General features: G+C 36.2%; 2 protein-coding genes and 1 pseudogene across 3 annotated transcripts; 2 read left to right on the top strand and 1 right to left on the bottom strand.

The window, feature by feature from the left end:
- Positions 1–291: 291 nt before the first annotated feature.
- Positions 292–8,122, top strand: LOC113062180 (epsin-1-like; annotated as a pseudogene).
- Positions 8,123–8,387: 265 nt separating this feature from the next.
- On the top strand, positions 8,388–16,968 carry LOC113062181 (germ cell-specific gene 1-like protein). 2 transcript variants are annotated; one of them, XM_026231825.1, is made up of 8 exons: positions 8,388–10,786; positions 12,502–12,890; positions 13,185–13,408; positions 14,341–14,541; positions 15,151–15,198; positions 15,275–15,433; positions 15,526–15,637; positions 15,949–16,968. In XM_026231825.1, the coding sequence occupies exons 3-8, from the start codon at positions 13,213–13,215 to the stop codon at positions 16,346–16,348; spliced, it is 1,116 nt and encodes a 371-aa protein (XP_026087610.1). In that variant the 5' UTR covers positions 8,388–10,786; positions 12,502–12,890; positions 13,185–13,212; the 3' UTR covers positions 16,349–16,968. The 2 variants fall into 2 exon arrangements, with proteins under 2 accessions (XP_026087610.1, XP_026087611.1); XM_026231826.1 differs by lacking the exon at positions 8,388–10,786 and having other exon boundaries at positions 12,474–12,890.
- Positions 16,969–17,529: 561 nt separating this feature from the next.
- Positions 17,530–25,246, bottom strand: LOC113062179 (visinin-like). The gene is made up of 4 exons (XM_026231824.1): positions 25,171–25,246; positions 22,060–22,447; positions 18,945–19,056; positions 17,530–18,740 (listed from the first exon to the last, which is right to left on the bottom strand). Exons 2-4 carry the CDS (start codon positions 22,438–22,440, stop codon positions 18,658–18,660), a joined length of 576 nt encoding a protein of 191 aa, XP_026087609.1. The 5' UTR covers positions 22,441–22,447; positions 25,171–25,246; the 3' UTR covers positions 17,530–18,657.
- Positions 25,247–25,578: the final 332 nt, after the last annotated feature.

Raw genomic sequence — 25,578 nt, 5'->3', positions numbered from 1 at the left:
TGTCGATTTATTAAACGATAAGCCGTTTTCTCTAAAAAAACTGTTTATTCTACGTAGTGAAGCCACTCCTCCATTGACATCCATTCAAAACTCCTTTCCCACGTAACGTTACTGGCAAACCGAAAGCGTTTGCTTTAGTCGTTACGCGCTTATCTTCTTTGTTATCGCCTGTTCGTGTCCACAAGTAGAGGATTTGACGATCCCTTTAAATTCACAATTTATATAATATTTGTGTATTGTATAGTATTTATTTGTTAAGGGCTTTAATGCAAACAATACAATAAAAAATAAATTTAAAAATCCGGCAGGTTTGTTTACAATTGTTCGTTTCGGTTTCTACCACTGATCATGACAAACAACGTAAACCACAAAGTCACGCCCACTCAAAAATATTCACTAACCAGCGGATAAGTTCCATTGTAAACCGTCACTCCCATCTCATGAATATTCAGTAAGAGGTTTGGGCTGCATTCGTTTTTAGAGTTTTTGACAGGCAGCCGTAAACGGAAGCAGGAATTTCCGCTAGACTCTGGAAAATCTCTTCATCTTCTCTCCCGTTCATCCTCCAAAAAGGTTGGTTTATATATATATATAATATATATATATATATATATATATATATATATATATATATATATATATATATATATATATATATATATATATCCATCAGTCAGAAAATCTGTCCTCGAGGTGATGTAAGATGCGATGCTCTGTGTAAACCTTTAACTAAGACGCAATGTATAATAATTTATTATTATCCTCTGTTTTTAAAGCGATGGCTCTACGTTCATCAAACCAAAATCTGCTTTTGCAGATGTGTCAGATCAGACTTGTATGATGCGACATTTTCGCAGTTTATTGTATATGACAGCGCACTAGTGCTGGATTTTCGTGTCTGTTATAGTGATTTTCATCATATGATACTTTCAAGCACACATTACCTGATAGGTGTTTGGTTTCTGCAGCATTGGTAAGATGTCTATTGCTATCTGTCTACTGCTAAAATAGAAGCATTCGGATCACAGAGCAACTGGCAAATATTAACAGCGCATGCTGGATTTTCTTCAGAAAACAGCATACAATCATGCATTATTTCAATGGCAGGATGATGCTGTTGGAAAAGATGTTGCCTGTTGATGTTTCTGTTACAAAAGTATTCTATAGCTATTGCAAATATGAAATGCTGTTGTAAATACCAGAGAGTAGCATATAAATAATATATATAGAATCAGAAAGAGCTTTATTGCCAAGTATTTTAAACCAAAAATATACAAGATTGTATATACAGGCTTGCTATCTAGATTAAATAGAATAAAGAATAACTCTTTCTTTAAAACAGCAGTTTGTTACAGAGTTTGTCCCCGTGTTTATGATTCATAGGCTATAAAGTCCACATAGGCAAAAGCTCATGGACTGAAGTGACTGTCTGCAATTTGAGCAATTTAGCCAACAGCCATTCTTTTATTTATCAGGTAAGTGGAGCAAAACAATAAATAAATGACATGACATATCCTAAATTAGTTTGCTTGTGTGTTTCATTAATAACCTGTCCATAAAAGCAGATGTATACCATACATTCTGATCAGGGTTATTATAGTTAAAAGTAAAAATAGATTAAAAAAAATATATATTTAATAATAATAATAACCCCCCCCCACACACACACACACATACACACACACACACACACACACACACACACATATATATATATATATGTTTCATCTGCTCTGTTTCCTAATTATCAGTTATCAAACAATGATTTTGATATGTGATATAAAAGAAGCAGTTTTCAGGATCATATTTTTCATAGAATATAATGCGGATGTTTTTCCAAAAATGGCTTTCTTGAAAAGGTCTAGGACAAAACAGCCATCATGACTCACTCAATGCTGCGACGGCAACTGAAAAACCTTGTTCAGAACTTCTCTGAGGCAGAGGTCAAGGTGAGTTTGACTTGCCTTTATATCACAGAGTTTATTCTCAGTCTTTTATCATCTCTCTTAAGTCGACCCTGTTTAAGTTTCAAGGTGAGACAAATGCATTAATTTTGTCACTTATATTTATCAGATTTAATTCGTCATATACTGCCTCTTGTACTTTTAAAACTAGCATAAAACAGTATTTCCGTGGTGGATGTGTTGTGTAGGTTCGAGAAGCGACTTCTAATGACCCCTGGGGGCCATCGAGCTCGCAGATGTCTGACATCTCGGATCTAACCTACAATGTGGTGGCCTGTAACGAGATTTTGAGCATGCTCTGGAAGCGTCTCAATGATGACAAGAATTGGAGGCATGTGTACAAGGTGAGTGAAGGAGAGAACCGAAGAGAACAGTCGTCAGGTTTAAGGAACCAGATTCTTTACTTGCTTGCCTGCTCAGACGTATTATATATTTATAGCAAGTGATTGTTTATGCGACTCTGTCGCGTAGCTGATCATGTTACTTGATCAGTGGCTGGCTTTTTCCTGTAAGCAGGACCAGTGTTGCTTTCATTGCAGTGTTTGATTATGTGCACGCAGGATTTTCCATTCAGCTTCACTGCCATGATGTTTCTTCCTCTTTTGTGTACTTATGGCTTTTGTAGAAAGAGAGATCGAGTTACACTTTATATTTAGTCATGTTTGCTAGTGAAGCATCCCATAGAAGTACTCTGTCCCAAAACACCCTAATATATGTATTATTTTCATTAGTAGTAGTATTAGTATTTATAACAACAATAATAATAAAAAACCATTTAAACAATATAACTGGTAAAATAGTATTACCAGGCCTGTAAAATGTATATTAAATTGATCCAAATCGCAGTAAAGAGTTAAAAATGTAATGTAATATGTATATTTCAAATAAATTATTTTTTTCTAAACTGTATCATGGTTTCTTGAGCAGCAAATCATCATATTACAATGATAGGATAATGGACACTGAAGAATGGCTGCTAAAAAATCAGCTTTGCTATCAGAGAAATAACTTACATTTTGAAATATATTAAAATAGAACACCTAACAGATAATGTTTTCTCTTTTCTTCTTCTACAGTCTTTAACCCTTCTTGAATATCTTTTGAAAACGGGGTCTGAGCGCATCCCTCAGCAGTGTCTGGAGAACATTCACATTTTCAAAGTCCTGACAGAATATCGCTTCACAGACAAGGATGGAAAGGACCAGGTACTGCAAAATAGTGGGTTTTTTTTACACCCATTACATTAATAATAGAAGAGAAAGGTCTGAAAGCTTGTTACTAATGGATTTACACTTTGTAGGGGGTGAATGTGAGAGAAAAGGCTAAGATAGTGTTGGTGCTGATTGAGGATGAGGAAAAGCGGAAAGAGGAGAGAGATTTTGCTATGAAGACAAAAGACAAGCTGACAAAGACTCCCAGTGGTAAGACTAACCACGAACCAAGTGCAATACAGAAAACAGCCATGGAGCATTTGTTTACAACTGAATTCTTGTTGCATATCTGATGTCTTGCATGAAGAAGCTTCAGAAAGTTTGCATCAGATTAAACTTTAAATGTAATACAATTTATTGTACATATTTTGCATGTTGATTAAAGAGACAGTGCACCCTAAAATGAAAATTATTTCATGATTTACTCAAGGTTGTCATGACTGTTCCATATAATGTAAGTGGGTAGAAAGTTGGAAACTGTCCATTTTTGAAGTGGAAATCTCCAAAAAGGATATAGGAACCACAGAGCCGGATTATCCATAAGGGCACTTGGGCCAGTGCCCAGGGGCACCAACCATTCACAACAACTAGGGGGGGGGCACCACATGACACAAGCTTTAAAAATATTTTTCGTAAATTGTTTTATTATTAACTTGAAATTCTTGAAAGACCCTACATAACTTGTTTATGAACACTAACTTAACAATAATAATAATAACAAATTAAATAAAGATTACATGACCACTATCAGTCCCCCCCCCCCCTTTCCGTCCCCAATCTGTCAGAGTTGAGTTGGTCCACAACAAGTACAAGTGTCATTTTTTATTTTTTTTACAGAAAATGAATCAAAATGGACAGACGAGAGGTTTTGCAAAAAGAAAGTTAAAGAAAGACAAGGATGCTAGACGTTTAGCTACAATTCAAAATGTTTGAATGCATGTCTGAAGTGATTGAATGCACTCTCGCTTGCTCTCCCTGTTTACCATTGAAGTTAAAGTTAAAACATTACCGTCTACAGCCCTGAGAGGGTGCTCTATGCTGCTCAGTGCTCCTGTAGTCTACACTGAAAACATAGAGCGCCCTCTCGCGGCTGTAGACGGTAATGTTTTCTCTTGGCTCTTGGTTCTAAATAAATGCGACTTATACTCCAGTATGACATATATGTTTTTTTCCTTGTCAGGACGTATTTTTGGACTGATGCGACTTAAACTTAGGTGCGACTTATAGTCCGAAAAATACGGTAGTTGGACAAGTTAATAAATTACATTTGATTTGAGAAATCACCTTAATTATGACTTGGGGGGGGGGGGGGGTTCCATTTGAGGTATAGTGCCCAGGGGCACCACACTGTCTTAATACGGCCCTGAGGAAGCACCAAGAAAGTGACACACACAAATTATTAAATTTGTTAAATCTACTATATTAACCACCCACTTCTGTTGAATTTCTTTTTGAACCTTCTAATTTAAGAAAGTCTGTAGCCCTGCTGTACTGTTTTGATCTCTTTATTTGTTTTAAACACGTTCACATTTGTAACATCGAAATTCTAAATATTTATGTTTTAAAGTCTTTAATGCTCTTGTTATTTGATTAAAACTAATATTCTGAAATAATAGTACAATTTAAAATAGGTATTTCTATTTGAATATATTTAAAAATGTAATGGAAAAAAAAAAGTGCTGTGATGTGGCCAAGTAAGATGCTCGCAAATCATTTTTATATAATTTTTTTTTTTTTTAGGATTCTGTAAATGAGTGGAACGTTAAAAAGAAATTTGTTTTAAATCATTTTGTAGCATCAAAAATGTCTTCTCTTTATTGTTTTAAATATATATATATATATATATATATATTTCAACATTTATTTAAAATTTCACACCAAAAACCTTTGAATGGTAGTGTTTTTTTTTTAATGAACATTGTTTTTCTCATATTTTATCTCAGCATCCTCCGCTACAGGACCAGATAAAGAAAAAGCAGAGATCCCGCCGTATACAGGGCTGCCATCACTTGACAACATCCCATCGGTGGCTGACCTGACCGCATCTATGGCCAAGAAGAAGGAGGAGCAGAAACGTCTGGAGGCCGAGAGGAAAGAGGCAGAGAGACGGGTGAGCGAAATGGAAACTTTATTAGAGGATTGTTGAGTATGAACACATTATCTGACTTTTAACTATTATCAGACTGTCCAAGCTGATATAATGGAAATTTGTGGATTCAGGCTAAGGAGGGTGATACAGAGCCAGATCTTTGGGAAAAAGCAGTAACAGCAGCGCCTCCATCCAACTCGGACCCCTGGGGAGCCCCATCTGATCCATCCAACGAATTCGCTCCTGCTACCAACTACCATTGGGGGCCACCGTCTGATGATTCAAAGGAATCCAGACTAGCTACCAATGATCCTTGGGGTGAATCTGTTGATGGGACGAACGGATCTGCACCTGCATCCAGTGATGCATGGGGAGCATCTATGAGTGCCAGGAATAATTCTTCACCTGCTTCCAGTGATCCCTGGGGAGGATCTACGAATGTAGAGAAAAGTTCTCCACCTGCTGCAAATGACCCATGGGGCGAATCTGCTGGATTTTCAGAGGATAAAGCCCCGTCAACAAACGATCCCTGGGGGGCCTCACCTGAAATGGTGAAAAACTCTGATGCAGCAGTGTCAGATCCTTGGGGAACACCTGCGGTTACAATACAGAATTCAGCACCTGCAACCTCTGACCCCTTGGGGGGCGCCATTAGAAGCATCATCAGCTACATCTGATCCATTTGGTGATGGTTTAAAAGCAGATAATGACCCTTGGGGCACAGCAGGTAAGAGAGTGACTGGACTGAAGAACCAGAGAGGTACAACACACCTCAGTGTGCACTAATAGTTAGTTTTTTATTGTCTGAATGAGAATTAATGGGGTCAGTAAGATTTTTTTCTTTTTATAAACGTGTACTCTTATTCAGCAAGAACACATAAAGTTTGACAAGACTTTATTTATTTTCAAATTAATTCTTGTTATGTGGATATTATTATTATCAAAGAATCCTGGGAAAAAAACCTATCATGGTTTCCACAAAAAAATATGTTTTTAACATTTCAATGTAATTATTGAGAACCAAATCAGCACATTAGAATGATTTCTGAAGGATCATGTGATCTACTTGAGCTACTGAAAATTCAGCTTTGCCATCACTGGTAAAAAATACTTTTTCAAATACATACAAATCAATTACTGTTATTTTGAATTGTAGAAATATTTCACAATATTACATTTTCTTAACATTTTTTAATTAATATCTATCTATCTATCTATCTATCTATCTATCTATCTATCTATCTATCTATCTATCTATCTATCTATCTATCGCTCTCTCTTTCTCTCTCTCTCTCTCTCTCTCTCTCTCTCTCTCTCTTTCTCTCTCTCTCTCTCTTTCTCTCTCTCTCTCTCTCTCTCTCTCTCTCTCTCTCTCTCTATATATATATATATATATATATATATATATATATTATATATATATATATAATGCATCCTTGGTGAGCATAACACACTTTAAAAAAACATTCTAAAATCTTACAGACCTTGTGAATGGTAGTGTAAATGTAGATTACAACAGGATTTTTTTTTTTTTTTTTTTTTTGAGAGACGTTGTTGCATGTCAAAAAAATTTAATTCTAAAAAAAACATCTAATCGTATTACTTCTCCCAGCATCTTCACCCCCTGCTGCGACTGACCCCTGGGGTGCCCCATCAGCTCCAACTGATGACCTTTTCGGTGACGGAGGCAGACCAGATTCTTGGGGTTGTTCCTCTGAGAATGGTACTTTTGGAACAGGTTTCTTTTTCTGTTGCTTCCTGCAGTCTCAAATCTTATTTTTCATGGTCAGTTTTGAATTAAAATCTCAAAATCTCAAGCTCTCATCTAATCTACTTGATGAGATTTTACAAAGTCTGTAATGTTCAAGTAGTTGAATCTATAGAAGAGGTTGTTTGAGACACTTGTAAACAAGATAGTTTCTGTTTAAAATTCCTCTTTGAGTTCTATCCAATTTCAGATTTTACATCACTGAATATCTAGAGCATTAAAATTTTGTTCTTAGCATTTGTTCTTTACAGCAGTTAATTTAATATAAGAATCTTTTGTAACGTCGTAATCTTTTTGTATTATAAATATCTTTACTGTCACTTTTAATGAATGTATTGCATGCTGAATAAAAGTGTTCTGTTATTAGAAAACATCTTACTGACTCCAAACCTAACAAGGTAATGTATAATATAAAGCAAGGCTCATTTAAATGGCTTTCTCTTGTTTCAATAGCACAAGGTCATTAAGATTTTGTCTTACTGTATTTATATATTTTTTTTTCTCTATCAACAGGTGACACTGCTAATGAGACTAAAAAGCCAGCGTCCTTCCTCGGAGAAGGTGCTTCATTGGTGGACTTGGACTCTCTTATGTCAGTCAAGCCCAAACCTAAACAGCCCCCTCTCAACTCCATCCCCACCCAAAAAGCCCCGGGTAAGGAGGGCTGAGAGAGAGAGAAAGAGATAGACATTGATAATAAGAGCAACAGAGAAAGAGAGATAGACATTGTATAGTAACTGTATATTTTTTGAGTATTTGTGATGCAGTATCTTTCAAGCCCAGAGTTCATATAGTGATGTGGAACAGAACCTGTACGTACTTGATGTAGATCCCATTTCAACCTTCTTTATCTCTGCTTCTATATGCTATCCGTTTCCTTTCTCCCTCCCTCCCTCCCCCATTACCCATCATCTCTTTTTGTTTGCACCATCAACTTTCAACTTTCCAGGTTTTTTGTCAGAGGCAGGCATGAACAGGCCTTTGGACGGCAGCATATCCAAGGCAGGCGGTTCTACAGCACAGCCTTCACACCCAAATTATTTTGGTTTTAACTCCACAACACCCTGTTCAAATGGCCTGTCCCTAAACACAGCCTTCGGGGTGCCTGTCGCCCATATGGCATCTCCTACCCAGAATACCAGTCATTCAGCTTTGACTATGTCCAACATGTGCTTTTCCATGGCTAGCCCTAGAGTGGCCCATCCCAGCACTGCAGGTACTCTTATTGGTGAGTTGTGTCCTGTGTCCCTCACAGGAACAGTTGCCCCACAAGCTCCAGCTCTTCAGCAACCGCCATTGGTTTGGGGCACTGGGGCTGCTGGGAAAGGAAATAACATTTTTTGAGTTCTCCATCCAGCATCCATTCATCCCTAGCCTTCTCCTTTCCCCACCCCCTTCATCAATCCTAGTTGATGATGTGTGTATAAGTGTGTGCAAATATTTAAATATTAATGAGCAACAGTATACCGTAAGTATATAAAATAATATACTTTCTGTTTTGGGGAAAAAAGGCATGCATACTCCGGAGAGATTGAAGCAGGAATTTTGTATGTTTTCTCTAATGTTTTAGAATTGGAATAGTCAGATTTTTTATATACAACGCCATTCAGAAGATTGGGGTCAGTCATTTCTTAATGCATATAATTGATCAAGTGACAGTAAAGACTTTTACATTGATACAAAAGATTTGGTTTTAAATAAATATGAATGATATTATAAGTAAGTAATAATATTAAGCATTCTATTAAATTTAAAATAACGCTGTTCTTTTGAACTTCCTATTCATCAAAGAATCCAGGGGGAAATGTGTTATGAAACACACCTGTATTCAACATTGATTATAATAAGAAATGTTAATATTTCTTATTTCCTTAATTTCTCATAAGAAATATTTATCACTAGATGCAGTCTTGTAGAGCATAATAGACTGCTTTCAAAAATGTCATTAAAAAAACGTACTGACCCCAAACAGATCTGATGAATAGTTGTGTATTAAAAAATAAATCAATAAATAAATCAAAAATAAACCCAAAAATTCCCAAAATAACCAAGGAAGGAAAGAAATAAGAGACCTAGACATAAAACCATTAAGTTGCTTTTTGTTTGTTTGTATTTTCATTGCTGTCAAAAGTTTGCATAATCATCATTCTGTATAACACACAGAATTATGCATAGGTCTATGGCTTGTAGTGACATTCCAGTCATAAACATTTTTAATGCATTAGTTGATTATGTCATATGAAGAGGTATGGGATGTATCAAAAATGTGAGTGTCCTAATACTTGAATACTTGAGTGAGTGAGTGAGTGAGTGAGTGAGGTGATGAGTGAGTGAGTGGTGATGGAGTATGTTGTTCTCTGGTAAATATCAAAACAAATCTGCTGAAGGCAGCTAAGTCACAATCATGCACAATGTTTGTTGGGAATTGTTTATTGCAGTAAATTAACAGAGAAGTATAAAACTTTTGAATACTGATATAAAGAAAATATTTTTTTCTGTATAAAATGGTTTATGAAGATGCATATTCATCAGACATTTATTTTTATTAGTTTTTATTTATTTATTTCAGACTGTTGTTTGATCCTGATATATATTCTGTCATTCTGTCAGAATTATACTGTTATTATGTCAGTGAAGAACGTATTGAAAGATAAGCAAATGCCTCATAATTAGATGAAATTCAAAAGTGTATGTAGAAAGCATACTTTTCCATATTGACTACAACTATAGGTTCAGTTACAGTTTTATTTTCTATTACGGATTTATTTATTTATTTATTTATTTAACCAGCTATGGTAAACCTGTGGTGTTAACTGTGAAAGTGCACAATTTAAGAATAAAGTGACAAGATCATTGAAAAGTGCATCCTTCAATCTACCTACTTTATTATTTATCTTATGGCAGGTTCGAGGTTCAATAAAATATTTACATTTAATTGTTATACATTTTTATCCAAAGTGGCTTAAAAAATAGGAAAACTTGAAGTGTTTGTTCAAGAGCCTACATGAGCATGTCGATTATCCACAGAAAATATTTCTTAAAACCTTGAGGGAGAGAGAGTTATGCTATTGCAATACCAGTTTTAAACACCAGGGGAATCATTAGTGCTGGGATATGTGTCCAGACTCACCACAGTGTTCATAAAGATGCAAAGGCTTGCAGCCTTAAGATTTCAGAAAAACAAAAAAAAAACACAATATGATGGGATGATATTTTTTTTTAGCAATTGCTAGATTATTCAGAGCAAATTCCCACAGGCACACTGCATTAGTGTGAAGTCATTTATTGGCACTGAACCTGCAACAACTGGGCTAACAGCACAATAATTAGGCTACTTTATCCCACAACTCATGAAAAAGAAAGCATTTCTAGGTTGTATTTAAATTGCTTAGTTTTGGACGCAGACCAGGACAATACAATGTACTCTCTAAAGCTCTTAAAATTATAGAAAGGACAAAATGTGTTTAGGAGAACTTGACACTGTGAACATCTAAAGAGACCATTTTATTCAACAGTGTCACATGGAGATGACTGTAACCTGGTTGTAGGCAAAGGGAGAGAGAGATTTCAATGGAAGAATGGAATGAGGCAGAATCGAAGGAACAGATGGACTTGGGTGGATTACGTGAAATCTGGGAGGGGTTGTTATAAACATTTGCTCGAGTTTGAGAATGAATAAAAGAAAATACACAGTAAGAGAGTGAGAGTGAGGTTATAAAAGTGAAACAGAGGTGAAGTGTCTCTACGGCTGAAGGTGGGTTGCATTTCTTTTTTCTGTCTGTAATATTTTTTGATAATGCATAAAATACTTCTTTATAAAAAGTAATACAGTTTTGTCAGTTTTTATCTGTGTGCATTTTGCCTTTAGTTATTAACAAAAATAAATAAATTGTAGTGCCATATATACTCCACTTATATCTCTGCAAAATTATATTTTTTCCTCACGTGATCATACTTATTTATTTTAGATAAACACTCACTGGCAACTTTAAGGTACACCTTGCTAGTACTGGGTTAGATCCCCTTTTGCCTTCAGAAATGCCTTAATACTTCCTGCTATAGATTCAACAAAGGGTTGGAAACATTCTTCAGAGATTTTGGTCCATGTTGACATGATAGCATTGCACAGTTGCTGCAGATTTGTCAGCTGAACATCCATGATACAACGGAGTTGTTGTGAAGCCACTCCTTCGTTATTTTAGCTGTGTGCTTAGGGTCATTGTCTTGTTGGAAGGTGAACCTTTGGCCCAGTCTGAGGTCCTGGGCACTCTGGAGAAGGTTTTCGTCCAGGATATCCCTGTACTTGCCCGCATTCATCTTTCCCTCGATTGCAACCAGTCGTCCTGTCCCTGCAGCTGAAAAACACCCCCACAGCATGATGCTGCCACCACCATGCTTCACTGTTGGGACTGTATTGGACAGTGATGAGCAGTGCCTGGTTTTCTCCACACATACCGCTAATTAGGCCAAAATGGTCTATCTTGGTCTCATCAGACCAGAGTCCTTCAGGTGTTTTTTAGCAAACTCCATGCGGGCTTTCATGTGTCTTGCACTGAGGAGAGGCTTCCGTCGGGCCGCTCTGCCATAAAGCCCCAACTGGTGGAGGACTACAGTGATGGTTGACTTTCTACAACTTTCTCCCACCTCCCGACTGCATCTCTGGAGCTCAGCCAACGTGATCTTTGGGTTCTTCTTTACCTCTCTTACCAAGGCTCTTCTCCCCCGATAGCTCAGTTTGGCTGGACGGCCAACTCTAGGAAGGGTTCTTCCCAAACGTATTCCATTTAAGGATTATGGAGACCACTGTGCTCTTAGAAGTCTAAAATGTTTTTTTAACTTTGGCCAGATCTGTGCCTTGCCACAATTCAAGCTCTTCAGGCAGTTCCTTTGACCTCATGATTCTCATTTGCTCTGTTATGCACTGTGAGCTGTAAGGTCTTATATAGACAGGTGTGTGGCTTTCCTAGTCAACTCCAATCAGTATAAACACAGCTGGACTCAAATGAAGGTGTAGAACCATCTCAAGGATGGTCAGAAGAATATTATAAATATATGAGTGTCACAGGAAAGGGTCTGAATACTTAGGACCATGTGATATTTCAGTTTTTCTTTTTTAATACATCTGCAAAAATGTGTTTTTCTGTCAATATGGGGTGCTGTGTGTACATTAATGAAGAACATTTTTTAACAAATGGCTGCAATATAACAAAGAGTAAAAAATTTAAGGGGCTCTGAATACTTTCCATACCCACTGTATATACTGAATTCACCATGTTTAAATATTTCATCAAAAATATATATGTATATGTTAATAATATGTTATGTTAACATGTTATGTTGACATATAATGTTGTAATCATGTTAATAATAAATTTATATTTAAATTATAATATTACAAATATTATTGCATGTATAGATCAGACACAAAGATCTAAATTGTAACCTACTTCTTAATACTTTGTTGCTTAGGTGTCTGGGGGACTCAGGACAGACCAGGACAGACAGATGTACCTTTCTCCCAAAGATTAACAGAGATCATGAAGGATTACAAAGAAATAGATGTTGGTGATTAAGACTATAAAATAGTCTTAACAAAAATAGCAAAATAAAAATGAAAAAGAACAAGGTTTTTCTTGATAGAATGCATGTCTTGAGACCAATTTCATCTCTGTTCTGAGCTAAAGAACATACATCTGAGAGACGCTTCTGAATATTCAGCATGAACATTTGTGATCGTCAGACTCATCTCCGTTGACTTTGAGGACGTATTAGTCACACTTGTTGGTTGTAGACCAAGGAAACATGTTTAACACCTTCTGAGCCATTTCTGCATTTCAAAAACTACAAGGAAACCTAAGGTATCGGCAACTGTATTTTCACATGCTCACATCTGTCTAATTCTTTTAAATCATCTGCTCATCATCTCACTTACACAGACCTTTAATTCTGCCTTTGCATCTTCAATTTCCATTTGTTTCTGCTCATTTAAACTCCTCCTATCTGACTTTTGACATTTTCACATTGGCCTGTTGCTTCAATCATCTCTTCTAGGCTTGGTAATCTTACTTTCCCCTGCACAACTGCCTAAGCAGATATGCACACAAAGCTTCTTTCCTTGTACCTGAATGTGGTCTTTTCTTTGTTAATTGCAGTATCAGGTTCTGTCTGTATCATTCCGGCATGTTGGAGCATTTGTCCCGCAGGAATCGGTCGCTGTTGTCTCTCTCGCTGACCTCTCTAGCCCTAACGCTCTCTGTCTTGGCCTTCTGTACCTCATACTGGTGTGAAGGCACACACAAAGTGGTCAAACCTCTCTGTCTGTCGCCTGTCAAAATGAAGAACTGCGGACAGAACAACAGCCAGCCTTATACAACTGGTAAGGAGTGTAACTACACTCTTAAAATTAAAGATTACATAAGGAGGGGTTCACAGCAAAACCATATTTCCGTCATTTTTGGATCCCCAAAAAACCTTTCGGTGAGTTCTTAAATGAAACATTTTTCTTAGTGTTATTAATATGTTGATTATCTAAAGAAACCTTTTCCATTATAAAGAACCTTTTGTACAATGGAAAGTGTTCATGCAAGCATAGATGCCAATAAAGAACATTTATTTTTAAGAATGTACATTGTAAAACAATTTCCACCTAACTTTAAATGTAACTGTTGCATTACATGTTTAAGGGAAATACAAATTGGGTATTCACTGCTATTTTCTTTACAGAAATGGTTGTAAAAAATTCTTAGCCAACAATAGCTACTAAACAAGCTAAAATTGGGGTATTTAATTTATTCATCAAATACTACTTGCAAAAAACCCATAATGTGCCTTTTGAACAAGTATTTTAGTACAACATTGCACTTATGAGAACCTGTAACAAAACCTAACGTCATTCTGTTCTGGTATTTCTTTAAAAGAAATTGGCTGTGAGTAAGCTCCCAAGCCGATTCATTGCATAACATGCTTGACAAACATTTGGTAAGAAGTGCAAAGAGTGCAGTCTGTTTACAGATGAAGATGTGGTTTTTCGTAAAACTACTCATAACCACAGTCAAATCTCATGAAAATAACCTACTGCACTTTCAAACTGTGAATATCTACGATTTCCAGGTCAGTACTTGCAGTGGTGTAATGTCCAGGTCAAATCTCTTAAGATCATTTTAACCCCTCTTGCACTGAGGGAGAATAGCATCTGAAAGTTATGAAGGATTCAAAATGATTGATTCAGATTAGGTTAACACATTCAGTCAGTCTCTTTTTATTTGTCATTGTTCTTTCATCCAGTTCTCCACTCAATTCTTTCCACAGAGGTCCCAACAGCAGACCCCAAGAAGCCGGACTCCAATGTGACAGTGTCCCCAAAGCAGAAGGAGGAACTGGCCCGTATGAGAGCCAGAAATCTGGCAAATGCAGTTCACTACATCTGGGAGACGGGTGAAGACAAATACATGCTGCGCTACTTTCACACTGGCTTCTGGTTGTCCTGTGAGAAACACAATGACGGTGACGGTGAGGGCAAATGCTTCAGTATACTTCTTTCTGAAATCTGTAAGCTTTTAATGATGATGTTAAGTGATATATGAAACCACAAATCATCCAAACTCACTTTTATTGGCAGTTATTTTGCTGCTGTTTGGCTGGAGACTTCCAATGTTCTTTATATAATTTTCAAATTCAATTCAGATCCGAAGAAAATGAGTAAAACAAACAATTAAGACATAAAACAACTGCTGTCATATGGCCATCTGTCAAAGCTGTTCTTGATACTAATGTCCTGATTCAGACTCTTTGAACATGTGTGTCCTGTTGTGGCCTTTCTTAACTCTTATCCAGCTGCCATGGGGTCACCCCAGTTCTCAACATCTGCTACAGTCTTACACAACTCTGAGGACATGACTGCAAGTTTCTTAAGTTACATAATGCACATCCCTGTTTTATAGATAGATAGATAGATAGATAGATAGATAGATAGATAGATAGATAGATAGATAGATAGATAGATAGATAGATAGATAGATAGATAGATAGATAGATAGATAGATAGATAGATAGATAGATAGATAGATAGATAGATGATTCACTAAGAAACAGTTGGCAGACTGTGCTTATTCTTCACAGGAGAGAAATGCCGGAGCTTCATTGAACTAACCCCTGGAGAAACACAAGGTGAGGTGTTTGCAAGCTATACATAGAGAAATTGGCATGAAATAGCTCATTTCTGATTCTGTTTTATATAATGCAGGAGTTCTGTGGCTCTCAGTGATATCAGAGTTTGCGTACATCAGCCTCCTGGCAATGGGTTTTCTTCTGATGTGGGTGGAATTGCTGCTCTTGTGTCTGAATAAGGACATGCATGCGCTCAAGATCAATGCTTATGCTGCCATCTGCACTGTGCTGTCTGGTGAGTTTCTGAGAGATTTGGGGGAAAATATGGTTCTTAATCAGTATGTAACACAGACAAACAGGGAAAACAATATATTTTCTATATTTCAGGTATGATGGGAATGGTGGCACATATGATGTATACAACAGTATTCCAGATGACTGTCAGCATTGGGCCCAAAGACTGGAGACCTCAGACATGGGACTACGGCTGGTCATTTGCGTGAGTCTCCATCTTTCTCTAATCCATCTTTAAATAAAGAACCTTTCATAACTTTCATAATGTAGCTGAAAATTCAGCTTTCCCATCATAGGAATACATTACATTTTAAAATGCAATCAAACTGAAATCAGTTATTCAAAATTGTAGTAATATTTCAAAATATTACTGTTTTTTATTGTATTTTTAATGCAGCCTAGGTGAGAACAAAATACCTTTTTCAAAAAACATTATCAAACCTTACCAACCCACAGATTTTTGAATGGTGTGTTTGAAAGAGAAGTCAAGTTTTGTAATGTGTGCTCCTTCCACAGCATGGCGTGGATCTCCTTCAGCTGTTGCATGGCAGCAGCTGTATTCACCCTGAACTCTTACACCAAAACTCTGATTGAGATGAAGCACCGTGCCCGCATCCGTCAGGAGGAGGCCCGTGCTGCCCGCCATGCGCCGCCCTATGATGAGGTCATCACAACCGGCGGTGGGAGCCTCTACTCCATCAGCCGACTGGTTCAGCAATGCCAGAAGGGCGCGTTAATCGACACCACATGGAGCTGCAGGGAGGAAGTGTCTGGAGGGGGTATGGTGGGGGCAAAAAGTCCTCATGGACTGGTGGTGGAGGGGTGTGGGAGAGAGGGATGCCAGGACTGTGAGAGAGAAATAAATGAAGTGGAAGATGCATTAGAGAGGGAAGGGAATGATGAAATGTGCCTGTAGTTAGTCCTTCATCGTCAGCAGCATTAGCCGCATTAGTGACCATGTTTACATGCATATAATTTTATCATTTTGATCCATATTTTAGTTAGGTCCTTCAAAAAGACATTTTAAAGACATTTACATACTCCGCATCTGTCAAAATATTCCTGTATTCATGTAATCAGCATACTAGACGTGATCTTGTCTTTTATTCTGAGTAACTTTAGACTGTAGTTTTATCATTAAAGGGGTTATTTCACCACCGGAGCAGATGTAGACAAGAATGACTCTTAAGAGATTGAGGTGTTTTGTTGTTGGATGTGATAGTGAACATAGCAGTCGTCATTTACTCCTGACATCTGATCCGCTGAAGACGCAGTGGATTACATTTGTTTCTGAAGGGAATGAGCCCCTGATCTACCTAAATGTGTTCTTCTTCGCATGAATCATTTGTGATCCAGTTTCACCTACAGAACAAATGAATATAATGTTTTTTAATGGATCTTAAATCGCCGTTCCCAATAATGCGCTAATTAGCAAGTTCATGATGATTGTGGCTGAAGTAAACAGTCCCTCATAGAGCAGCTCAGAAGAGAGGGGCGGGGTCAGCAGAGCTCATTAACATTTAAAGGAAAATGCATCAAAACGGCTTGCTCTGAAAAGAGCTGTTTTTGATAGGGTACAAAAAAAGGTGTTTTTACACTACCATTGAGAAATTCTAACCAAACCATCATATAGACTTTTCATTAAGACCCTAAAGAATCATATCAACTTGTGGAAAATAGGCATTCGATGACTTCTTTAAATGTCAATCATGTCCTACACACAAGAGTGGGAACCTGTGTGTCAATTTTGAAATGTAGGTCTTGATGTTTCTTTTACTGTCTGTACAATAACAGTAAAAAAAAAAATGCTTCAACAATGTTTGTGTTCACATATAAAATTAGATTTAGAGTTTGAGCTCTAGAGTTTGAAAACATAATTTTTTATTTGACGAATAAAAATCTTGAATCTTGAATCTTGAGCTCCAGGAATTCTGAGATCAGTTGTGCTTTCAATTTAGTTCAGATCACGCCTGGCACTCTACTGTAGGTTGACATTCTGTAAAATCATTTTTGATTTTTCAGTGAGATCACCAAGCACAATATATCACATAGTCTGAATATACAAATATATAGAGTAATGGACAGATTACAAAAAAACAAAAAACAATCTGGAATTCTAGCAGCCTTAGACAGATGCTTTCAAAAGTTGGACAGAAGATGTGAATAATCTCCAGAGTAAAAGACCAAGATCAAGTGAGAGATAGAGAGAATGAGAAACGGTTAGAAAGAACATCAAAATCACAAAAAAGGACAAGAGAAGAGAGAATATGTTTAGCATGTTTTTAAGCCAATGTTCTATCACTGATGATCAGGTTATGGAATACATAATCACATTATAGTAAAAGTATACACAAAATTGCATTTGTTGTTATTTTTTAAATATTCCAATCAATCAATCAGTAACCAACCAATAATAGTCTGTTTGGAGGAAAAAGTAAAAAATGTCATGTTTACACGACTGTCATACAATAATAGTATTAGGAAAACAATGTAATATAGTGCAAAAATAAACCATGAGAAGCTTGTTTGGATTAACATACAATGAAATGACACCATCTTAATGTGAGAGAATAATAAAAATGTTCAAATCGACACTAAACAATGGCAAACATCAACTGAACATAACTGCAATCCAAAAAAAAGACTATTAGAATTATAAGGTATGTGATTAAACAAAGTGCCATGCATACAAACCTCTAATTCAACAAATGCATGACAGAAATTCAAACATACACAAATTCTAGAAATTACAATCAAATGAAATAGAATACAACATTGCAACTATTTTTAAAAATGGCATCTATCGCTTAAAGCAACTGTATGTAGTTTTGTATATATTTTTTCGACTTTGGTGCCACCTATATTAGACAGCTGTACACGTGCATTTGTTGCTCCCATAAAGCAATCTGCCCTGTTGGCAGAATTTCGCTGAACTTACATACACCCAGACCAGGCATTTAGAGGGAATGTGGTAAACAATCAAAAGCCTTGTTTTTGTCTTATTAGAAGCAATGTACCACCAAAATGACGTTGATATTTCAGGGCAAATAAAACCTTACACACAGTTGCTTTAATAAAAAGATAGGACCATGTGAAACTAGCAGAATACATTGGCGACACAAATCAAGGATGGCGAATCTTTGTTGAACACATTTAATATAAAACAAATGCACATGAAATCAAGCATGACAAAACTGCCGTTTGCATGAACATGATCCCGTTGTGTCATTTATGGTCGTACTGAATGAGCCGTAGTGCAGCATCGTTTGACTGAATGGCCTGGATGAACTCTCCCTCTGCGACTCGTTCTGCATGTGTGAGAGAGAATTTACTTTGTAAATATTTTCTCTGTATGCTAATATTGATTTACAAAGGACCATCTTTAAGGGAAAGTTCACCTTCAGTCACCATTGCCTTGCATTGTATTGTTGTTGTTATTTTCTCCATACTATGGAAGTCAATGGGGGTCAGCCAGTGAAGGTGAACTATCTCTTTAAAGTTAGTTTTCTTACCATTGTCCTTTTTGTCAAAGAAGCCCCAGAGTTTCTCTGCTCTCTTCTCTGGCGTGCTCTCATCACTGGGAAGATTTGCCTGCTTCTCTCTTGGTATGAGATTGAAAATTGCCTGATGGGAAATGAGAGAGAGCTGGATCAAATAGCTAATATATGTTGGCTTTTTCAAATTTCAGTGAATACTGAATTAACATTTAAATAACTGCAGATTTAATGGCCATTTATCATATTACTGTGGCCAAAATACATAATCTCTGTATCGCACTTGTGTCTTTGTTAATGATTCAAGTAACACATTTTACCACATGATATTTATGTTGTTGTTTTTTTCTATGGGTTTCAACATGTTGCATGTAGTATGCTTGTTTAAAATTATTATTTTTATTATTATTATTTGTAATCTTTCAATTAAGGCTGAGTTCAGCTGACACCATAATTGGTGTACTGTATTACAAATCTTTTTTTTTTTTTTTTTTTGGAATGATGTTGTTGATCATTCCATGGACTCATCCTTTGGATAACATCTCATGACGCACAAACCTATTTCCAAATCTGTTATTTTGTCCTGTAATCCATGCTTAACATAGTTTTAATGGATTGTGTTAAGGCTATGTGCTAAATTTATTTCTCCTTGCTTTCCTTCAGCTCCCTATCTCTTTGGCCTCAATGCTATATTTGTCTTACTCATTCTTTAGGGCTTAGCTTGCTTTGGTAATTTGTTTGTATGCTGATTCGGCTCAACCTAATATAACTGAAGTTACCTAACAATAGACCAGGACAAATAAATGAAATGGTGCCAGCGGTGCCAATCTTACTCAAGAGCTTTAACACTATAAAGAGGACAGCCATGTCTGGAGTGCTCTTCTAACCCAAAACATAAATAACAAGGTGAAAAGTATAAGTTATTAAAGTATAAACTAAAAAAACTAAAATTAGCCGACTTTCAATTTAATAAAAAAAAAAAATTCATAAAAAATTCATGAGTTCTGTTCTGTTGTGTTCGATTGAGTTTATTGATTAAATAAGAACCTGACATAAGAGGACACATAAGATATGCCAATAACTTTTATAATATTAATAAGCCAGCATTTTTTTACTCAAATTTATTTTAACTCTCAACTGAGATAAACACATCCTGTTTATTTTATTATAATGAATATTTAATATTACTATTGCCATATTGTATTGCCATTTATTTATAATCAAATAATATTGTGTATTTTGTGTTGCTCCATAATGACGTTCTATTTGAGGGCAGAGTAGTGTAGGTATAGGGCCCAAACATAACCTCAAGCCCAGGACCCCCGGACCCCCTGAGTCCTGCCCTGAATAGAACATTATCATGCATTGGTGTGGATAATATAAAGTAATCATTATAATTAACTTTATTGTAATCATCTTTGGTATAAGCGAACCATTCGTTATTTTTGGAGCTTGGTAAAATAGTCATGTTTAGAACGACATAAAGGTGAGTAAATGACAATTATTTTGTGGTGATCTATCTATTTATATTCCGATAAACCAGTCAAAATAGGCATTTTGCATCTGAGAACGCAAATGTGTTTGTGTAGTATTCTCAGAATGCTCTGAAAAATGTCTTGCATATTATCAATTTTATGTCATGGCAGAGCTACTACAGTTGAGAAAGAATATTGCTGTGCAAATTAAAGTTGACAGATAATTATATGAATAAAAATTACAGTACTCATGTACCACAACCATAACTCAGAACACATATTACGTATTCACAACAGTTATGTTATAATCCAAAAGACAGCCCTGGTTTGACTTAATATACACTGTAGTTTATATTTGAATTAAAATATGCCATTTCCATATGATACAAGGTATATCATTTATACTGCTGATTCATTTTTACTATCTGTGTCCAACACTCTACTCTACTCCCTGGGAAACTGATCGGCCATTTCTGAAAAGAAAGGCTTAAGACATGTCATTGAATCCCCCTGCGCCCATGGTCTTAAATCCTGATTGCATATTGAAGCGCTTATCTCTCTCACAGTACCCACCATCCAATCCGTCTGCCCCCCTCCGCAATGAGACCTTATAGAGTTCAAGCTTAAGGATGATGTCACTCTCTGCTTCTAATCGCTGTTCTTAGGTCAGCTTTATGTTAAATGCTCTTTGTGTTTTAATTGTCACTGTCAAGTGGAGTCTGAGACACATTCAGACATCCATGATCCCATATGATTATGGGGTGTCCCACCACCAGGCAAGTTTGCAGGCAACTGGTCATGGTCAACAGTGTAGCAGATGATCAAGATGGCAAATTGTGTGACCAACTGGAACATGAGCGAGATCTGCATGGGAAACATTTTAGGCCATACTCGAAACTCCCAATTGGACATGGCTAGGCTTCAGTTGTGACTGTGCCTTTACTGTCTGAGTACTGTCAGGATTTAAGTTGATGATTTTTTTATTCTAACGTATTCCCAATGGGTGTCAGCGTTTATTAACTATTACTGTAAAGTGTTAGTAATTGATCTAATTATGTGGCAAAGTCCACAACACAACTTATGATAACAACAAAGAGAAAAAATAATGCGTGAAAAGCTTTAAGAGTGATGTTTTTCCAAGTGATGAACCATAATAAACATTGACAGGCCATCAGAATCTGCCCTTTAAAAAGCTGGAGCTTGAAACTCCTCATTTGGCAGATTCAGAAATGGCTCAAATTAGCTGAGAAAACTTTGCCGAGCAGCTTTAATTGTGAACTTAATAAATAAATAAGAAATACTGGGTTGAAATACTATTATATGTGAAGAATTCTGCAGTTGAATTAACATTGACTCAACCAATGTATTTGGGGGCGGGACTATCTGTTTGTCTGACCAATGACAGATGGGGGAGTGTTCAAAAAAACCTGTTTGAAATCATGAATTATGCCATTCTGTTTGGTGATGCTAGTAGCACAGAAGTACTTCTAGCTAACGAAATTCATCAAGTAAATAAAAACCATAATGTATTTTCATAGAAGATTTTATGATTAATAATGTTAAATATGTGGAATGGTGGTTTGTCTAGTAGAATGGAAAAACAGCTCCTTTGGCAGCTGATTGGGTATAGTTAATGTGAAATGTAATCATTTTCTTACCAGGCTGAGTTCAGTCACTTCAGGTTTTGTGACGTAACCATTCTTGTCCACATCAAACAGTGAGAAGACCCACTCCAGCTTCAAGGATGACTTGCCCGAGGAGGTCATGTGAAGTGCAACAATGTACTCTTTAAAGTCTAATGTACCATCATCATTGGTGTCAAATGACCGAAAAACGTGTTTTGCATAAGCCTTAGCATCACTCTCTGGGAAAAATTTCGCATAGATCTCCTCGAACTGTTGTAGTGTGATGCGACCAGTAGGACACTGCTTCTGGAAGTTCTCATACCACTGGGTGATCTCAGATACTGAGAACCTGGTAGTCAGCTTAAGGTCATCCAGGATCTCTCTGGGAATTCCTTCACTGTGTGCATTTCCCATGACCTTCCTTTAAGTGACAGAAAAATAGAAGATAGAAGACACTGATGTACTGATAAAGGTGTGAAAGTGTGGCCTTAGTAAGGATCGATGGTAGTTAGCACTCAAGGTTTCCAGTCAAGAATGGGAAGCAAGCAAGTAAAGACAAAAAAATTATATAAAAGTAAATCAAACACATAAAAGTGTAGGTCATATTCCACCCCAAAAATTAGTTTTAAATACAGTTTTTAAAATACACCCAAAATACCAAACATTTTAATATTCCTGCAATATATAGTGTGTGTGTGTGTGTGTGTGTGTGTGTGTGTGTGTGTGTGTGTGTATATATATATATATATATATATATATAGTGTATATATAGTGTACATAGCAAGATATATATTTTCTGTCATTTATTATTATTATTATTTGTGTGAGAAATAGACCAATTACAGTCAATAGACAGTTCCCTATCCTTTTTAATATCTTGCCATAGTCATGTTTATTGTACTTCATAATGTTTTTCAAATTGTCTTATAGATGTTCTCTGTCTCCCTCAACGGATAAGTAAGTATCAGTGTTGATGAAAATTTTTATATGAAAATACTTATAAAATACTAATAAAATGAAGAAATGTGACTTAAAATACCTCTAAAAATATATATAGAAATACACACACACATACATATATATATATATACACAGACAAACCTGATTCCAAAAAAGTTGGGACACTATACAAATTGTGAATAAAAACAGAATGCAATGATGTGGAAGTTTCACATTTCAATATTTTATTCAGAATACAACATAGATGACAAATCAAATTTTTTAACTGAGAAAATGTATAATTTTAAGGGAAAAATAAGTTGATTTTAAATTTCATGGCATCAATACATCTCAAAAAAGTTGGGACAAGGCCATGTTTACCACTGTGTGGCAACCCCTCTGCAAACGTCTGGGGACTGAGGAGACAAGTTGCTCAAGTTTAGGAATAGGAATGTTGTCCCATTCTTGTCTAATACAGGCTTCTAGTTGTTCAACTGACTAAGGTCTTCTTTGTTGCATCTTCCTCTTTATGATGTGCCAAATGTTTTCTATGGGTGAAAGATCTGGACTGCAGGCTGGCCATTTCAGTACCCGGATCCTTCTTCTATGCAGCCATGATGTTGTAATTGATGCAGCATGTAGTCTGGCATTGTCATGTTGGAAAATAAATAAGGTCTTCCCTGAAAGAGATGACTTCTGGATGGGAGCATATGTTGTTCTAGGACTTGGATATACCTTTCAGCAGTGATGGTGCCTTTCCAGATGTATTTTCACTGCCAAAGAATGAAGATCAGAAGAACCAATGGCTAAAATTCATGTTGTGTTCACAACATTTCACTGATGACTGCTTTTCTAATCTCGGTGAGTACAAGGCGGGATTTTCAAAGCGTTTGGCCATAAAAGAGGGTTCATTACCAACTTTATTTAGACCAACGAGCATCTCCAAATCACAACGCGAAGTATGATTATGAAGTTATGTGTTTGTTTTTTCCCGAGCGTCTTATCAGTATGTGTGCTGTCTGCAGCCTGTCTGCGCTGATCTTCGTTTACAAAAACGTCATTAAAATGAAGTGTAGCATTCCTGTATGTGATGCAGCGCTGTCTAAGGGCCCGAAGATCATGGGCATCCAGTATGGTTTTCCAGCCTTGACCCCTACGCACAGAGATTGTTCCAGATTCTCTGAAACTTTGGATGAGATTATGCACTGTAGATGATGATAACTTCACTGTTCATTTTTCGCCGCAGCATTGAGGGAATTGGTAATCCTCTGCCCATCTTGACTTCAGAGAGACATTGCCACTCTGAGAGGCTCTTTTTATACCCAAACATGTTGTCAATTGACCTAATAAGTAGCAAATTGGTCCTCCAGCCGTTCCTTATATGTACATTTAACTTTTCGGGCCTCTTATTGTTACCTGTCCCAACTTTTTTGGAATGTGTAGCTCTTATGAAATCCAAAATGAGCCAATATTTGGCATGACACTTCAAAATGTCTCACTTTCAACATTTGATATGTTATCTACATACTATTGTGAATAAAATATAAAATTATGAGATTTGTAAATTATTCCATTCCTTTTTTACTCACAATTTGTACAGTGTCCCAACAAGCAAGCACAAGGTTGTGTGTTCGATTCCCAGAGAACACATGATAGGTAAAAATTGTTAGCCTGAATGCACTGTAAGTCACTTTGGATAAAAGCGTTTGCTAAATGCATTAATTTAATTAAAAAAAAAAAAAAAAAATATATATATATATATATATATATATATATATATATATATATATATATATATATATATATATATATATATATACATAGTCATTAAATTATGAAAGTGTCTTAATAAAATTCAGTAAACAAGAGTTCAGTCTGTTTTTGCCCAACCAACATTACAGATTTAGTTTCATAAAGGTTCATTTCGAGGCATTTAATATTGACATAACTAATACAAATTTTAAAATTTTAATAAATAAATAAATGAATAAAGTATGTCGGAAGCTGTAATGAGTAAAGCCACTGACTGGGACACGTTTATAAACGTATAATGTTGTGTATTTTAATAAAATTATAAATAAAGTTGCAAACCAGCATATAATATGCAAGATCTAATTAAAATTACTAGGGTCAATAGCAGTTTTGCTCTAGAGAGAAATCCAAAATCTTATATCTGTATGCATGAATAGGAAACAATGTGCTTACCTGTGGTTGTGGACGAAGGATGAAGAATCAAGGTGCAAGTTATCAAAGCAGAGTGTGGAAGAGTAATGAGGCAGTGCTGAAGGAGACGGCTACCCCTCCATAATAGGTTAAGTCAATTAAACAAGCTTGCACAAGGCTCAGCCAGAAAAAGATTTACATTTCATGTTTTGCATGGTTGGTCTTTGTGTCCTGTTCTGTTCAGTTCTAAGTGGTTATGGTCTTCTCGTCATGATGTGTTGTGCAGATTTACAGCATCTTAATATATTCAATGACTTTGATAATAAAAACAGTTCACTTTTCAGTAGTTGAAAAAAAAAAAGAAACCATGAAACTTGAGATTATTTAGTCAATGACATTATCAGTGTTATAAAAAAAAATTAGAGGTTCAGTTTGAATATTGAATATCTG

This window comes from Carassius auratus, chromosome 44 (assembly GCF_003368295.1).
Source record: "Carassius auratus strain Wakin chromosome 44, ASM336829v1, whole genome shotgun sequence".
NCBI classification, from domain to species: Eukaryota; Metazoa; Chordata; class Actinopteri; order Cypriniformes; family Cyprinidae; genus Carassius; species Carassius auratus.
Note: the sequence above shows the minus strand (reverse complement) of the source record. Positions and strands in the feature narration are given on the sequence as shown.

Bases quoted from the DNA above. Each gene is read 5' to 3' on its own strand.
- LOC113062181 (XM_026231825.1), top strand. From the start codon at position 13,213: ATGTTGGAGCATTTGTCCCGCAGGAATCGGTCGCTGTTGTCTCTCTCG. The intron at 15,199-15,274 runs GTGAGGTGTTTG...TATATAATGCAG, and splicing joins AACCCCTGGAGAAACACAAG to GAGTTCTGTGGCTCTCAGTG. The intron at 15,638-15,948 runs GTGAGTCTCCAT...CTCCTTCCACAG, and splicing joins GACTACGGCTGGTCATTTGC to CATGGCGTGGATCTCCTTCA.
- LOC113062179 (XM_026231824.1), bottom strand. From the start codon at position 22,440: ATGGGAAATGCACACAGTGAAGGAATTCCCAGAGAGATCCTGGATGAC. The intron at 19,057-22,059 runs GTAAGAAAATGA...ATTTCCCATCAG, and splicing joins AAGTGACTGAACTCAGCCTG to GCAATTTTCAATCTCATACC. The intron at 18,741-18,944 runs GTAAGAAAACTA...TCACACATGCAG, and splicing joins CTTTGACAAAAAGGACAATG to AACGAGTCGCAGAGGGAGAG.